This window comes from Anarhichas minor, unplaced genomic scaffold, assembly GCF_050575085.1.
Source record: "Anarhichas minor isolate MPS153535 unplaced genomic scaffold, ASM5057508v1 ptg000024l, whole genome shotgun sequence".
NCBI classification, from domain to species: Eukaryota; Metazoa; Chordata; class Actinopteri; order Perciformes; family Anarhichadidae; genus Anarhichas; species Anarhichas minor.
In genome coordinates, this window is record NW_027466470.1 from 9,238,190 (window position 1) to 9,256,025 (window position 17,836).

The 17,836-nt window shown below is 41.3% G+C and overlaps 1 protein-coding gene across 1 annotated transcript in view; it reads right to left on the reverse strand.

The window, feature by feature from the left end:
• Window positions 1-16,124, reverse strand: part of mtcl1 (microtubule crosslinking factor 1) — a 53,591-nt gene extending 37,467 nt beyond the window's left edge. Inside the window, exons 1-2 of the mRNA XM_076097947.1 lie at window positions 15,912-16,124; window positions 15,518-15,676 (exon numbers count right to left, since the gene is read on the reverse strand). Coding sequence (XP_075954062.1) covers window positions 15,518-15,676; window positions 15,912-16,109 — 357 coding nt within the window. The 5' untranslated portion in view covers window positions 16,110-16,124. The remainder of the gene's footprint in view (window positions 1-15,517; window positions 15,677-15,911) is intronic.
• Between the last annotated feature and the right edge of the window lie 1,712 nt (window positions 16,125-17,836).

The following is a 17,836-nucleotide window of genomic DNA, read 5'->3' on the forward strand; positions in this document are numbered from 1 at the left end:
GAGCCCGACTGTTTGTTCTCAGGAGTTGGAGACTTGCACTTGACTTTTATTTTTATCGTCTGTGATGATAGCAGACAATCACACAATGCACAATGTAATACAATTTGAGCTCTGCATTTAACCCGTCCAAAGCGTTTTAGGAGTGGGCTGCTGTAAAGCTCCTGAGGAGCAACTTCAGGGTTCAGTGTCTTGCTCAAGGGCACTTTGACATGTGGACAGGAGGAGGCGGGGATCACGGCCACAGTGAAAGACATCTTTCAGTAGTTAGACCATGAAACTAACTGATGGTGGAGAGTTGCTAACCATGTTAAATGTGCTAGTTTGTGTGTTTTAAGACTCGCCACATAAAGTTTTCGTTGCGTGTGAGCAGCGGAGGGTCACTCCCATACTGTTCCTCTTCACTAAGCCGTCCCTGACCTCAGTCTGAGACCCGACATGCATTTTAGAGCAGCACAATAGAGCTTTTATGGGGCGTGTCACTGTGGCTCTCACTCACGCCTTACAAATCTCCCTGAGCAACCCGACAGCCTGGCATGCTGCTCGCAGAAAACACGATGCCAAAGTGCCAACTGGAGCAAAGCAATGACACAACATTGAACGTTTAGGTGAAACAAACAGTGAGAAATTCACCAGGAGTCTTTTTCTACTAATCCCCATTACAGAACAGAGCAGTGTTGTTGTTTCATGCTTGATTTGAAATGAAACAACAGGATACGGTAATTAGCTGCTAATAATAATTAGCAATGTTCTTGATTAGAGGATAAGGACTAAACAATTCAGTGCTCAACAGTGAATCTGGTTTGTGATTAGTCATTGTGGGTGTGTGTATGTGTGTGTGTGTGTGTGTGTGTGTGTGTTGCATGCATGATACATTAACTTGCAGGCGAACTGGTTTTCAAATGCCTAGAGTGCATAGTGCTGAATCGGCAGATCCCACAGTGAGGAGGAGGCCGGAGTGAAGCCATGCTACACTTCACTGAATGCTCCCATTAGCAGGTTTAGCTTCTCTGAAATGTATAATTACAACCAGCTCCACCTCAAGGTCCCCTCATGGCACACAGATTAGTTTTAGCTGAAGCTTTGCCTTATGTGTGTTTCACTAAAGTAATGTGCATATTCTGCATATTAGCAAAAGTATCAAATGATGAGGAAAGAAACAGCTAGCGCTGTATTACAGTGCTTTAGTCACATATTTGGGACTCTTTCATGATAAGGGGATTAAATAAAGCAAAGAGAGAGGCAGTGAGGAGTCTGTTATCTATGTCAAGATAGCAGCATATTAGACCGGGTTGAGACAGATACGATGGAGGACATATAGAGCCCTCTCATATCCGCCTCGAGTGTGTGACCTGCACGCAACACATACAGAAAAGTGTGACAAGCAGCTGGTTCTGCTGTCAACACTTTATATTTGCCACTTCTGTATATTTTTGGCTGATTATTATCCAGAGTCTGTGGTTATGACTCTAAAATTAAGCATTATATGACTCCTTAGAATGAGAATCTACTTGAAACCTCTTGTCACACGTTGCATTTGTCAATATTGTGATTTTTCCTCCTCAGGGCATTTTATTTTAATATTTCTAGAAGCCTGAAAAGGCAAAAAGTATCAGGTTTTTTTTCAAAAGAAACAAGAAAATATTAGATACAAGTCAGAAAGAATACAGAATTTTGTGTATGAGAAGCCAGTTCTGTCTTCTTTCCTATCCTGTAAATCCTATTGAGACCCCTCTGGTTTATCTTCTGGCCTTGTGGAGGGCTCTCGAGCCCCAGGTTGGGAACCATTTACATTTCTTACTATTGTTTACTTGTTTCTTTATTCATGCTTCTTCTGCTAATAGACTATGTTTAGTACCTATGTGTATAAGAAAACAACTAAATTAATCAAATACAATTGCTTTGGAACTTCTAATAATTAACGGTAAACATGTCTCTGCTGGCTCACAGTCAGAGGCTACACTGGTCGGTTGCCTTGTGAACAAGAAAAGTAGAAAAGCAGGAACTCTTCTCACAGTAATTAATGTCCCACCGCGTGGCTGGGCTGCCCATCTCTGGCTGCCAGGGTAATGGATGGTTTGAGGCAAATCAAAAAATCTGACCTGAGATTCGACGGACCGAGAAGAGGAGCGAGGGCTTATTTAACACAGAGATTTAATAATTGATTCAGCGTTATGGATACAGATACATTTTAAATAGTACAATTGCATTAATATTTACTGCTTTTGATATTCTACAAACAACCCAACTTGTAGAAAATCCAAGAAAAAAGATGAAACACGACTGCCCGGGTACTTTTATTAACAAATGTCTGTTAAATGGAAGTAAAAAAGTGATTGTCACAGTTTGTAACACTTCATAGATCTAAATTAATGGTTGGTTAAGCCTGTCAAGCTTTCCGTTCTCGCATAGATAGCAATGGCAGATTTACTATCAAACTCTCAGTAATTTTTTCAAACAATTTTATTTCAGATGTAGACAAAAGCAGGCTGCTCATTTCCAGCTGTTGCCTGCTAGAAATGAAAACTGTCGCCAGCAGATGTTATCAGCTGTAGCTAGCTACTGAAGATAGAAAATGAAAGGGTTGGCTGTCTCTGGATGACTTGTTAATGCTTCCACTTGTTTTAGAAGGCAAATCCTGCAAAAGTAGGTAAATAAGTGACTATAAGAATATAAGAACGCCATCATGCAGAAACGTACGTCAGGTCATGTGGAAAAACACTTTTTAGAAGTGCTTAGGGGGGAAACAGCATTTGATGCTAAAACATACATTCTGAATGATCAGATTTGAATACATAAGGAACACTGGAAGCTACGGAATGATATAAAAGCCTTTTGCCCCGCTGTTCGTTTTCTAACTGGAGGCAATATATTATCCAATGGAACTAGATCTTTAGAATGTGACAGGAAATTTCATCAAATACTGTGACTTTAAAGAGCAAACTGACAGGCTAGCTGCAGCCATGATAAACGCCTCGCTGACACAGTGGCTCTGTGAGGGAGCCGGTGGCCAAGTCCAACTGGGAGACAGGTCCCCGACTGCTAGAGGCCAGAAGGCGGAAGTGGTGAGTGATATTTCTGTTTTAAAAGGGACGTGAGGAGACGGTCAGGCAGAATGAACAGACTTCTTTGAACAAGTACATTTTGAGATTTCCAGCCCTGAGATAAGAAGTATTCCCAATCAGCTCTTATCATGTTTGTTATAAGTGTTTGCTGGTGGGGCTTCCTGTATCATGACAGCGCGTACTATTTTTAAATATTTGAATCAAACGATTTTATGGACACTCATTTGCCAAGAGTCATGGCTTGATACCAATTTGTATGTCTACATAGAGATTGAGCCAGGAGGCAAGTAGCTTATCATAAAGACTGAACGTAGGGGGAAACAGTTGGCATGGCTCCCTTTAAAAATACATCTACCAACACCTCTAACTCTCAAGCGACGGGTTGTATTTCATTCATTTAATCTGTAGAGATTTAAAAATGTAAAAACAACAATTTGCTGGAACAATTTCTTGGTGAACAGACTTCCCGGTGTCTCCTCATAGCGTTGAGGTAACCAGCAGAGATATTCATCAAGAAATAGTTACACTAGAGGTGTTGGAAGGCAGATTTAGGAGAAAGCCTGGCTTGACGTTTATTCCCATTTCCAGTCTTTATGCTAAACTAAGCTAAGCTAATCACATCCTGGCTGTAATTTGCATTTGGCGCACAGCTATGAGATTGATATTGATCATATTATCTACCTCTCCAGCAAGAAAGCAAATAAGCATTTTGTCAAACTTTTTCTTCAACAGACAGAGGATAACTAAAATGTAGGTGGCAGCAATAGCCTGAAGGTAAGAGAATGATTAGATCACCTCTGAACCCAAGGAATATGAATGAGCAGCCCGGTTCCCCCTGCACAGTTATCACATATAGCCCTTGGTGAAGCCGGGATACTGTAGTGGGCAGATCCCAGGTGGGAATGTGTGTAACTATGAATGAGCTGCAGGACGGTGCTTTAGAGGAGAATGCGGACTCAGCAGAACGCTTCCCAACGGAGAAACAGGTGACAAAAAAAAAGACCAATAAAAAAAAATCTGAAAGGCATTCACTCCACTGCTGTCTGGAGGTCATCTAAAGCTCTTCTAATCTAAAAAAGCCTGCACTCCCAACAACAGTTCACACCCATGACTCTAAGTGGCGGCTATAAAAAATAAAATTCAATGTGTCACAAGAGTCGTCCCGTTTGTGGAGCAACACTAAAAGCTATAAATGACACCGTGGCTCAGACAGGCCAAGGAGGAGGGAAGAGCTGCCATGTCATCTGCCTGCAAACTCTGCAGCAGGTCCGCCGAGTATTCTGGGACGGCAGACTGGCAGCGTGCCAGTGGTGTGTCATGTGCGGAGATGGAGCCATGTGGCGAGGGCGAACGCCGCTCTGCTCTCATCATGATGTACAGCGCAGACGGATACGATTGGAAAGTAGCAGTTGATGGGAGCCCCCGGGCAAAAATAATGCTGACAAATCACTAGTGGAAAGAGACACTACATTTCCCATGTTGTTCCTGTCATAGCAAATATCACCGGTTCAGACATTGAAAAACAACAACTCTATTTTTTATTAATGGAACCTGTCTTGAACCAGTTGGTGCAGCTGAGGTTAAGCATTTCTCTTTCAAAGGAGATTTAAAGGATAAAGATGGTGTTATTCAATCTTTACATTTATTTAATATGGCAGACAACTTTGTCCAAAGTGACACATGAGTGAATGTCTTCGTCGCTATTAACGAATCCCATGAAAAGACCATAAACCAACAATTGATTTACTACAGTATGTGTTAGAGCTGACACATTTTCAACTATCATTTCATCTATCACTCATAAATTAAATAATAGATCAGTATGATAGAATCCGAGTGATTGTTTGCAGCCGCTGGATTGTCGGCTTTTACCTCGATAGACTGTGTTGTCCTCTTTTGATTTGTTTAACTAACTCTGTGTATTTCTCTGCATCTCGACATAATTGCAAATGAGGAAAACCTCCCTGAAGGTTTGAATGAATGAATGAATGTGTGTGGTGCAGTTAGAAAGTGAGCGAGCAGAAGTGACAGTATTGCAGACGCTGTTAGGTCCGACACGCTTTGCCGAAGCATTTTGAAGCAGTAGCTCCTGTGGTGGGGCGTCTCGGTGTGATCAGTCCCTTATCAGTAACATTATCATGACAACATAACTGAGTCAGCTGTTGACAGAAGGGATAAGGCTGATGATAGTTTTCTTGTAATCCCATTAAAAGGACCAAAACCAACAATAAGTAATCAACTATAAAGTATTATCTGTGGATCAAAAACCTGATGCATCATATTTCAATTGTTAGACCTTCAGACATCCCATATAAGAAGCAGATGTTTGTCAGGGGTCATGAAAATAGATAACATGCAAATAGAAAATAACTTGATAGAATAAGAAATATCAGACTACAAATCTCATTCCAGTGTAACAGTGGAAAACACAATAAGCCTATTTAGTCGGCTATATCTGATTGTTTCTGTAAACAGTCTTCTCAAGATGGCTGCCGGGCTTTAATTAAGCCTCTATCTACAGCTTATTATCCTTCAGCCCGTGATTAGCCTCTAGCGAGGGACTGCAGCCATTTCTAAGATCATCTACTATTCATAATTAGCATTAGCCAACTTGTTTTTCAAGAGTCTGGAGTCTTCATTATGCGATTGTTAGGTATGCGTCTATGGTAACAAGGCACGGATAAATAAAACCTCATAATGATCATGAACTTCTATCGCTCTATCTGGGACTCTAGTAGCCCGCTCCCTCCCTCTGGGCTGCTGCCATGTTTCTTCTGTTCACTAATGGGAACCAGACAACAGAGCGTTTCCCTCATCTGTGAAGGGAGCTTGGATGGGATGAGGGTTGAATGGGGGGCTCTGAGTGGACGGCGGGGCTGTCCAGCTGGCTGATAATGAGGTCGTCCTCACCCCCGCGCCACTTTCCGCCTCCCAGTACTTCACTGTCCCCTTGTGTGTGTCAAATCGGTTCACAGTAGGTTGGCAATAAGAGGGAGGGGCCCTCGGCACACATGCTGTCTTTTGTGACTTGAAAATGGTAGGAGGGGAGCCAATAAAGGATTTGAAATACAGCGTCATTACCAAAGCCCAGAGGACCACCGAGCCACCACAGGACGTTGTAAATGATAACGAACTCTGAGCTCAGGTGGCAGCGGAGACCCCCAGTAATCTAGAGGGTCGTTACCTGGACCAGAGGGCGGATCATATCATAGCGTTTGTGTCCGTAGTTGCGTCAGCTACCAGCTAAAGTGGAGTTCTGAAGCTGTGGAGGTTTTCCTCCCTCAGCTGTACTGGATTTTCTGCTTTTCTCCTGATTCATTAGATGAGTCACAGGTGTAGAGGAAATTGCAGCCTCAGTTGACCCTCTTTGCTGAAAAACAATAAAGATCTATCCAACATCAAAAGGTGGTTCACCGATTTTTCTCAGTTCAGTGGAAGCAGAAAGAAGAGATTAATTAGAATTATCAGATTGAAATGTTTCCATAACTTAATATTTGAAAACCACTGAACAGATTCATGATAAAATCATCTATCAAATGCCATTTACTAAACTGCTGCTTTAAGGATTTTCTTATTAGTCATGGTAGGGATTACACAAATCCTGTTGGAAGCAGTAGGAATTCTAGATCATTGAAAAACTGGTGATGATAGCAAGCAAGAATCTGCTCATGTCAGCAAAACATAAAACAATAAGTTAAAAATTAGTTGAAGTTGTTTTACATGTCTGCATCATGCAAAACATGTAAATACGGCAGCGCTCACATTTTTGTTTTAAATCATTGCAATTGAAATGATGCTCTCCTTAGTGTCACAATCATACATAGGAGTTCTTATGTGACCCATGAATGATGCTTTAAGTGAAAGTGGTGGGACAAGAGATCTTAAAAACTTGTATGATAGTATAACAGAGATGAGAGGGCTATTGAGAGCAAGAAGAGGAGGAGGTGGAGAGATAAGATGTCAACGCTTTAGATGAAGTCCGGCCTTGTGAGTGTAACAAGCCGTGTAGACATGCCTCTGTCTTTAGTGCTGAAGTCATCATTTAATAATGCCTGCATGCAACATACAACCCAATACAGCTGGGAGGGCCAGCGTCCGTCTGCATCACCAGTCTTCCACTTCTTCCCATCGTCTATAACGAGCATGCTTCACTTCAAAGCGCGAGTCTATATGCCCCAATACATGCTGCTACATCCACTTCTATAGAGAAAAAGGCTCAGGGGATTTTCCCCATGCTGATTCCAAGAGCAGTATATTGCCCAAAATAAAGCACTTTGAATATGATAGAGGGATACTGCAAGCATGGCCAAAAACGGCTCTGCGCTTTTTCGGGGAGCTTGTGTGCTCTTGGGTTGTAAGAAAGAAGTTAAAAGCATTGAGTTGCTGTTGAAAATAACCGATCTTACAAGTTCTGCCTGGTGAAATGTTAACATAGTCAGATCTACATCAACTAGTTGTTTAATTGTTGTTAGTGTGTGTAGAGATGGGTATTGTTTTGAAATTTCAATACCAACGTTGGTACCATAGAAGAGTTTCACTATCACTATGAGAGTTATAACGAGAGTGAATCTGGGGGTTGGCGAGCAACCTAACCCTAATCTCTAAAAACAGATTCTGCATTAATCACTAAGGTTTTGGTATCTGAAGTATTGTGGTTTCTGTATGTAGTCTGTTTTACTTTTACCTTTTAGCAGTGTTTGGTTGCATGCAGGTGAACAGTCCGTGTGGAGAGCAAGAGAGGCGGAACACATTAAGCTTTTTATTTGCATGACGTCGTCTCTCAATTCCAACTTTAATCCCGCATTCCGATGAAGCAACGTAACCCACCAAATATTGTCCACTGCCCCTGGAGGATAATTTGACGTCAGACCGACAGCAGATGGAAAGTGAATATCGGACTTCTACGACGACTCCACGTGAGTCCTAAAGCGGCTTTGTGTTGGTGTGTAAAGAGGCAACTTATTAATATGTTCACTGGCCAAAAAAAATAAATTGAATAATGCACGAGCTATCTATTTATATTATGAATGAGGAAGTCTTATTCTGCAGATCATTTCTCCATCAGAACCCGCAGAGAATGGATGGATGCGCGTGAGCCTCCTTATGATTGTCAGCTTTGTTATACTTGGTGCAACAGACGCATTCGGTTCAGGACCAAAAAGTTTAAGATTTCCTTCCTTACTTCATGACAGAGAATGTAATATTCTTCTGAACTAGACAGCCTCTGTTGACGCAGCCCCGTGTCACTATGCTGCTGTTGGCCAGAACATGGTGACAACCCTCCGTGACTCAGACAGCCTCTGACCCCTGCCACATCGAATGAACTCTTTCAGACCATCAGACTGTGGACCCCACTGACTCCACACACACACACACACCCTGCGGTCTCATCTATCAACAGGGGTACACACAGTTTTTGACACAGAGAGCCGTGGGTTGACACTGAACATGTAACCGAGTTTGGATTATTTAGAGATCTTACAAGTGGTACTCACATCATCATCGTTCTTATTTAAAGAAGTGCTGCTGTTAGCTCTGAGGCTAAAGACGAAACATCACCAATGCATCTGAATTTGAATACTTACAAGAAGAGATGAAAAGAAAATTAGCTATTTATTAGCCTTTCAAATGCAAATATTTCCTGTTTTACTTTAAATACAGTTTCTTGTTTACATTTTAAAGAATAACAAATAACTTGATTGACAGCCAAACTTTTCAGCGGATTATTTGATAAAAACCAGATTCTACAATAATTAAGTCACTTCTCTGTAGGAAACATAAAGCTGCGTTTGTTGATTTTCTTTGGTCACAAGGAACAGAAGAACTCCAGAAAAAGCTCGCAGACACAGCTCTGACATATTATCACCTTATAAAGTAGTTACCACTAACATGTTTGCAAACAATTGACTATTTAGAGCCAGGCTTCTGTCTGCTTAATGAATATATAGATAAATAAGTCCAATATTCACTCAACCCCTGATAAAACTATCTGTCTCTTTATCTGCTAAATGCTCCATTAAGATCATCAGCAAGTTACTAACTTGTATGTTTTCCATCTGAGAGAGTTTGGTGATAATTCTCTTTTGGTTTGTCTACAAGTGATGCCTTTCACATTATACATTAAAGATCACTTGTTTAAATACAAATATTAAAAATAAGAGGATGTTTATTAGGATGTACTTCCTCTTTTATCCCATTTGTAGGAATCCCAAAAAGTTGCATAGTTCAGATCAAAACCTACATCTTCACTCTGCAACCTTTGGCGAGGCCAAAATCTGTTTTGTTGAGGACAATATTTCACTCAAAGCGACAGCCCCCAATGTTATACGTTTTCTGATGGTCTGTCTGTTCCTTGTGCTCGGAGGAGAGGTGAGAAACACAATGACTCAGTCTGACATACATTCTGCCGAGCTGCTGTCAAGCTCCCGAAATATAACTGCTAATACCATTTGATACACTGGAGAAGTGTCCAAGAAACCAACGCTGGATGGATCATGTATGTTCTGCTGCTTTCAGATCGAATTTCAGCCTTAAGCTCGGCAGCGGGAGGATGAGATGATGCATTTTAACCGCGTTAAACCCACTTTGGTCCAGCCTGAAATATCTCAACAACTATTACATAGATTGCCATGACATGTGGTACGCACAGTCATGGTTCCCAGACCATCAATCCTACAGACTTTGGGAATACCTTGACTTTTCCTCAAGTGCCACCATGAGGTTGACATTTGTGGCTTTAAATGCTGCAACATCTCATGTTCTGTTTGAAAAGAATTCCACAATAAATAAGACTTCTAAGATTTGTATTGTCAACTATGTTTCATCTTCCTGCAGCAGATTAAATGCATATGCATCACCTAAGAGCAAAGATGCTGGATTATCTTTGCATTTGTGTATTTCTTTTGTTTTTTTACTACTATTTTTAACAATAAACATCACCACAAAGGGTCCTGAAAAGGTGTCAGAAACGCTGCTCTTGCGACATCCATGGAACCACTGCACGAAAGAGAAATGTTTTTGGGTCTAACAGACAAGACAGACGGTGTTTGCTTTCATAAACCATTTCTTAATATCACAACTTGTAGCAATTAAAACAAACTCAAAATATATAAAGATATCTTGAGTGGCCACAAAAAGTGGAATGAACGTAGTTACCAGCTTTGATACTTTAACTGGTGCTTTAAATCAAAATGAGATGTGCAACACGGTCAAAGATTGTGTTTAAGATGTTTAAGATGACTTCGAATGCGTTTTTTTAATTGCTTTAAAATGTGCCTTGATGTGTCTGAAGACATTTAAAGACACACTTTGATTGCTGCAGCAGCGAATGCTTCAGGATGTTTTATGATTATAAAGTGGCAGCTTTGATACTTCTGTAAATTAAAATACTCGCAAAACATGTTCCTACGGAGGAGGAATTTAATTTTCAATGGGTTTTAAACTTCAAAGGACGGCGCTTCGGAACTATAACGCATCACTCCGGGGTTTCATGCAGAATTGATGATTTTTGGATTTGCTTTGTGTCTGTGAGAGATTGCCTTTAGGGTAACGGTGTCATCGTTTCTAAAATGCTTTGCGACACATCGTACAGGATTAGCCTATTTCCAATGTTCTTTAATATTAGATAAACATACACATTACTGTCACCAGGTTAAAATTGTTTTCAGGAATCAATCATTATTATATATTTTTTTCCACGTCTGACCTTTTAAACTTTTATTTTGAGCAAAAACGTGCAGATCACCGACTGTATATGAAGGTTGTGAGGTCTCTGAATACCAGTAACACCTCCATCGTGTCAAACAGAGATTTCACAGCCGCCGCTGCTGTGTGACGATAAGCTTCATATGGACGCGTGTCACTGCAGCAGACTTACAGCAGAGTCCCTACGCTACTCCTCTCCTCACGACTCTGCTCTTCCTCCCAACATATTAACTAGGTCAATGAGATTCCTTCGCAATCTTCCAACAGGGAACCACAGCGGAGGAGAAGTGTAGGGGAAGATATATGAAGGAGAAGTGAGAAGAGCAGAATCCTCTTCAAAGCCAACACTTCTTCTGCTGAGAGAGAAGTGCTCTGACATGAAACACATCATGTCTGCAGTGACTCTCACTCAGACATTGTCGACGCGAATAATGGAGAATGCAGGCATTCCCCTCTCGTACCTTTGTAGTAAGGAAACACAGCAACAAAAGACTTGGAGCAACTCTAGGAGATGCTTGCTATTCTGTTTTTATATGTGCAAAAAATGCAAATGGTGCCAATCCTCTGATACACACAACAGTGCTAGTTGATGTTTCATATGTTTAGACTAGAAGATGGCTATTTTCCACTCGTGGTGCTGGTAGGCAAATCTTAACACATTTACCCCTGTTTCCAGTCCTTATGCTAAGCTAGGCTAACTAGCTGCTAGTTGTGACTTATTTATTGTACAGATATCACGATGATATCAATTAGAAGTTCTATAATAATGTGGGTCTCCAGAATCAAAGTCATGGTCACTGAATAATCCTCTTTCAAATAAGACTTTGCAGTTTTCATTGAAACTTCTTGAAAAATAAATCATCTCTATGAAAGCTGTCTGCATGGCTAGATATCACTCGAGGTACATATTTCTTAATTGATTGCCATCAAAGTATTTCAAAGAGGAGCATAATCTTACTCGGCACAATAACCCTCACACCTCCATTGCGGGAGGGGTGCCACCGAAATGTGTTATAAGATATGTTGATTTCGGCTTTTTATTGTGTGCCGTCGTCATGTGATCCGATGTCAACAAGCACAGCACAAAGGATTATCATTTTGCTGCAACGCAAGATGAATTTATCACAGCGGACAGAGAGCGCCTAATATATCACCTGATGCTTGTGTTGCGCACGTTGACATTTCATTAGTTCCATTTCATTAGTTCCATTTCATTACACGTATCAGTGTGCCTTTCTTCAAATGTCAGAGGAATGAAACATCTCTCCACCAACCGTTGTTCACCTTCATGCTGACCACACAGATGCAGCAGCAACAATTTGCTCCCCGGGCCGATATTGTAACAACAGAGGGTCCTGTCAACCAGCCCTCCCAAACTGTTTAATATCAGGTCTGTGAGCAGTGGTCGTATCGCAGGCAGACAGGGCCCACAGCCATCTGATTACAGCCATTCTCTGCCACTCTGCCTCTTTGTCTTTTTCTCGCTCGCTCTCCCCTCCCATCAGAGTGTACTGAAACACGCCAGGCTGTTTCATAACAGGCCTTCGTGTTGGATTAATCCATGCAGGGGTGCCAATCTCTGGGCCAGAGTCACACTGTGTGGCCTCTGATAGCTGAAGTATCTGGGGTCAGTTGCTCTTTTACTGCTGTGGTGAGAAGGTTTGACAGGTAAAGTAACTGAAGAAGCTTTTTGTAATCCTACAGTGTGTTACCGCTGAACTTTAGTGGTGAAAGATCATTTAAATAAACTAAAAGGAAGAAGATGCAGGTGCCTCAGATGGAATTCCTAAAACTAGTAAAAACCCAAAAGGAGTTTGGAGGCTTTTCTGCTTTTGACTGCATTACATTACACCTGTGTCGCAATTTACAAAACCTAATTAAAGCGGAAAGGGAAAGAAACAACCTTTCAGTTGAACCACCAGATTATTATCAGTAGAATGAGCTCCTCTCTTTATCTCTGTGACTAAGCAGCTCCAAGAGAAGAGGGCACATTCTTAGATTCATTCATTGAAATGCATCCCTAACTAAATGTTTGTAAATACTCTCGTCATCCCCTGCTGCCAACAATAAAAATAATTAACAGGTCACCCGCTGTGCGTTATGGATTTCACAGGGATTGAATGAGTACATGGTGATTAAACTACAGGAACAGTCCCAGACAGAGAAACTGTGTATTTCCATGGAACAAAATCAAAATATCGGGGTGCTGCATTATAAATGCACAGTTCTGGTAAGGAAAGGGTGGGGGGGGGGGGGAGAAGCACAGCGTGATGTGATGTCGAAGTGCACATTCAGAGACGGCTTGTGTTTTTCTGGGACAAACCTCAGGGGGACACAAAAGAATCTGCAATCATTTGGAGCAGCCGCTATCTCAGCCTTCTCCGACTCCCTCGCCTGTTTCTCTGTGTACAAGAAAGTCTGTGTCATCCTGTGGTCCCTTTGTATCGTAATACTGCTCAGAATAAGGGATCTGGAGGATAGAGACACCATCAATAATGAAATCGCTATGCAAGTTCAAATTTACATTAACATTTACAATCGCATGTCGGGCATTCTCTCACTTCAGCCTTACTGTTCGCTAATCATTTTCTTATGAAAGGTTACCGGTGTCGAGCGACGACAACAAAAACTGGACCTTGCATTTGCCGCATTAGCACATCTGGACTAGAAATGGATTTTCTGTCTTCGCCCGAGCACATGCAGCTCAGTCGGGGGGGCTGTTAAGTTGTCTTTAAAAAAAACATCAATGTTGCAAACACAGATAGTTAAGGTCACAGACCGCTTCAGAATACAGATTTTTCCACCAGCAGAAGACCTATTTGGGGAGGCACGTAACAGAAGTCATGGTGTGACACAAGCTGGGAATCAAACCAGCAGCAAACAAGACGACACTAAAAAAGAAACAGTGTCCCCAGTTGGCAGAAGAAAGCCACGTCTCCATGCTCACTGGTCTGGTATTAGCCTACTTTCTCTTTGCTGCCGCACGTCACGTATACCTGCTGATGTCAAAATCGATTAGTCTAAGCAGCTGAACCCTGGCAGCCCTGAGAAAAGCCTCCGCGCTCATATCATTACCTGAAAGAAGACCTCACTTCAAATATTCCCCCCACTGTGCAACAGGAGAGTAATAGTGATGCAAAAGTCTCAATTCTACATTGTAAAATAGGGGCTCACACCATCAGTAGCTCACAATACATAAAACGGAAGATTCTAATGCCAACTGAATTAATCTGATATGTTCTAACATGTTAACAACAATATGAATTATATATCCATAGTTTGAGTGCAACTGCTAGTAGCAGAAGAATGATGACTTTCTATGGTGCAGATACAGCAAAGTGTAAACACATGATCATATTACACCTGTTAATATCATTCAAAGCAGGACGGCAGCTGTAGTCCCAAAACACATTAATCTCATTGGAAAACAAGAACAATAAAAGTCAAAAGATCCACCAAAATTGACATTTTTTTTGGTGTATACTATTAGTACATATTTTATACTAAATGTCCTTTCAAAATGGCTCTTACATTCCTGAAACACTGACAATCTCGTCTATCCATTAAATCAATATCTGTGTGTTGAAAACTTCTGGAGTTACAGCCCCAAACAACAAAATGCATCTTTATTCATAAAACGTGTTCTGGATCATGTATTGAACGACTGAGATGCCAAATAATGGCCAATTGATTTCTGAGTATTCTGGAAATAACAAAAATACATTTCGCAGTGCACTTTTATCACCCACAAATATCTGGCTTTTGTCTTACTGGCAAAGGTTACAACCGGCATCCATTCCCTGAACAAATGACTGCAGTATTCACGGGTCATTTGTGGCTGCAGCTCCAATGGTGCTTATTTTGGTAGAAAAGGGGTAAAAGACATGCCTTGCTAAGACATGTACTCGCAATGATATAAGACCAACAGATTGACCGGCTGAGTTCACAAAGTATTTTGTGAACTCTTTATTTTTGCAGAGCTGAACTGGAGAAAAGATTCTTGGCTAGAGAAGGAGTTGATGGACTACATTCCAACATGGGCGTTCATGGGGAGAGACTTGGATTTCTTTTGCAGGTTCCCATGTGAACACACCTCCGCTGCGAGGGGGGAGGGTGGTTGCAGCTTCGGGTTGTACTGAATAGTATTGTAGCTCCATCTGAACATCAGTAGGTTTGTGTAGCACTCTGGAGTGTGGATGCATCTAACCCAACCTTTCTTCTGCAACTATTCTTGCAGAATTAAGCTGTAAATAAGGACATGTTCATATTGTTGCCAGGCTTTAAAAATAACACGCACCATTGCACAAAGCAGTTGTTTTGACGCTGTCAAAGAGCGTTTAGGTGATTGATGAAATGAATTCACAGCACTGACAATGCTGATCAGGCCGGTGATCAGCATTGATCCTCTTGCTTTATGCAGGTAGTGAAGCGGCCACAATAACTAGCACCTCTTGGTGAACTGGAGCTTCATCCCGTTCAAACAGCATAGTCTCCAAAAACGTTGCCATCACAGTTGTTATTGTCGCCATCGTTCATTCACCACTAGGCCCAAACAGATTCTCAAGATGATGTTTGTTTCTGTGTGTATCAGAGAATTGATTTCCGTTGCTTTGTTTCTGCAAGCGTAACGGACGATTAGGATCTCCTAAAATAAAAATACACCTTTGTGTGCATGAAAGCAACTTTTTTTCGACACGACCTGCAAGAGGCTCGTCAAATCAAAACCACATCTCCCGTTATCCTCCACTCACCTCTTTGGTCCTCTCCAGCTCGTTGTGCAGCGCCTGTTTGGAGATCTCCACCTCGATGATCTTCTGTCTGAGCAGCTCGTTCTCATCGTCAGCTCTGCTGCGCTTGTCCTCCACGCTCTCCAACTCGTTGTGCAAACGCACCGACACATCTTTGGCCACCTGAGATCACAGAGACGGATATGTTGACGGACAGACACATGCAGTTCAAACAGAATAGATGTATAAATACAAAATAGATTAATAAATATTTCACATGTGTCGTGACCACTAATGATCATCCAAACGCCATCACACATGCATGCATGCCGTATGGTATCGTATGGCATTTTATACAAACACTGAATAAAAGCAGAGTGGTGACTGGTCAATCCCTAACACAAAGACACAAACATACCTTCAAGTCCTGCTCCAGACTACGGAGCAGGTCTCCGTCCACGTGGCCGGTCTGTGCGACTCGCAGGCTCTTCTGCTCGGCTTTTCGCAGGCGGTATTGCAGGATGCGGCAGTTCTTGTTGGAGCGGTCCAGATCTCGCCGCAGCTCCTGCAGTTGGTAGACCTCCTCCTCCAGGTAGCTGTCTCGCACCTCCTCCATCTCCGCCCGCAGCTCGTCCACTTCATCCTGAGAGACGACACAAGCTGAAACCTTAATATCACCTCCGTGCTGCAATAGTCGTTAATGCACATTTGTGCCAGTCAATTCATTTCTCTCTCTCTTTTTTCACACCAATGTAAGTTGGCATTCTGTGCTGCAAATAGTGCTGACTCTGATGTTTATGCTGTTTTAATGTTATAATTCTGCTTTGCAAACAGTAGCAAGTACTTTTTTGTTTGTTTTCTGTGAGTAAAAGAAAGCTAATGACTTATTTTACAGGATATACCTTTAAAGGCTATTATTGTGAATGATGTAACGTCTAATTCTGCAGCAACAATAATCGGTACACAAGAGCAATACTCTCCAAAAGCTTTGAATTTGTGAAACTGTTTTGTATTACAAAAAGCACTTAATCTAACCAGAAGTAGGAGAGAAGTTTTTCCTTAGGGTGGAGTTACAGAAAACCGCCCGGGATCATCAACATCAAAAGGCATAAAGGGATAGACAGCTATTTGCATCCACATAATAAATCATGTTATTTTAGCCTCTGCTGTCCATTTCCATGTCGGCCTATGTCTTTGCATCCTCATACTTGTGTATTTATTGTGCATTTAAAAAGGATATAAGGTTGTAGTATTCAAAATGCTCAGCTTCTGGGGAGTATGAACGTGCTCTTTATATTTCATTGCATTCTGCAAATTAGATTTTAATATTTCCTCTGTACAAGCTTTGACTTGAGGTGCATTTAGATGACTAAATATCTTGTCCTCAAATATAGAGCAACATCAAGGAAATCCATTAGTTTTATGATGTCATGGACAAAGGTGTAGGTCAAGAAACAATTACAGTACATCTTGCTGTCGGAAGAACTGATGTGACAACACCCGAGGCTTAAAAATGGCCATGGATACATCAAAAATATTGATATAGTGTATTTCTTCTTTTTAAAGGTTTTTTTGGGCAGTTTTTAGCCTTAATTTCTTATGTAAATGAACTTTTAACAGCAAACAGGAAATGAAGATTCTTAGCTGCTAAATAAAAACGTAACGTGGTTTGCAGTTTGCGCAAACACTGATTTACACCTTTTCAATAACAGCAGAGAGATGATGTATTTTCCAATCCTACAACATAACTATTATGCATTTCAGGCATAAAGCTATTACAGAGGAGATGCAATATATTTGACCTCCCGTTGATTATACTTTCATATGATTACATACGTGTTCCAGTAATGCAAGTACTCTTAATGCTGATGATGTAACACCACTAGTTGGCTATAAGCATCCTATCTCTCGGATTGGATGAATTCACACTCCCCATCTCCTATCAACATGAAACGACCCGGCCTTGTTGGAGGAAAAGAGGTTAAGATTTATCTGTAGTACTATGATTGTTTGTTTGGTAACCCAGAGGGTATCTGATATAGGGATGCACTGATCCGACTATTTCAGTCCCAATACCAACAGCGACACCTGGGCTTTGGGTATCGGTCGATACAAGAAGTACTAATCCGATACCATTGTTTAATTAATACGCTGTCTGCCTCACTGTGTGGAAGTGACGGGGATCATTCTCTCACGTGTTCGGCAACATCAGTCTCGACTTTAAAAATGCTTCTCTTACTTTGTAAAACAAAATGCAACGTATAAAAGCATAGATGTAAATTGACTGAATTGTTATTCTTTATTAAATTAATAAATCGTGCACCAAAAAAAATAAATCTTCAA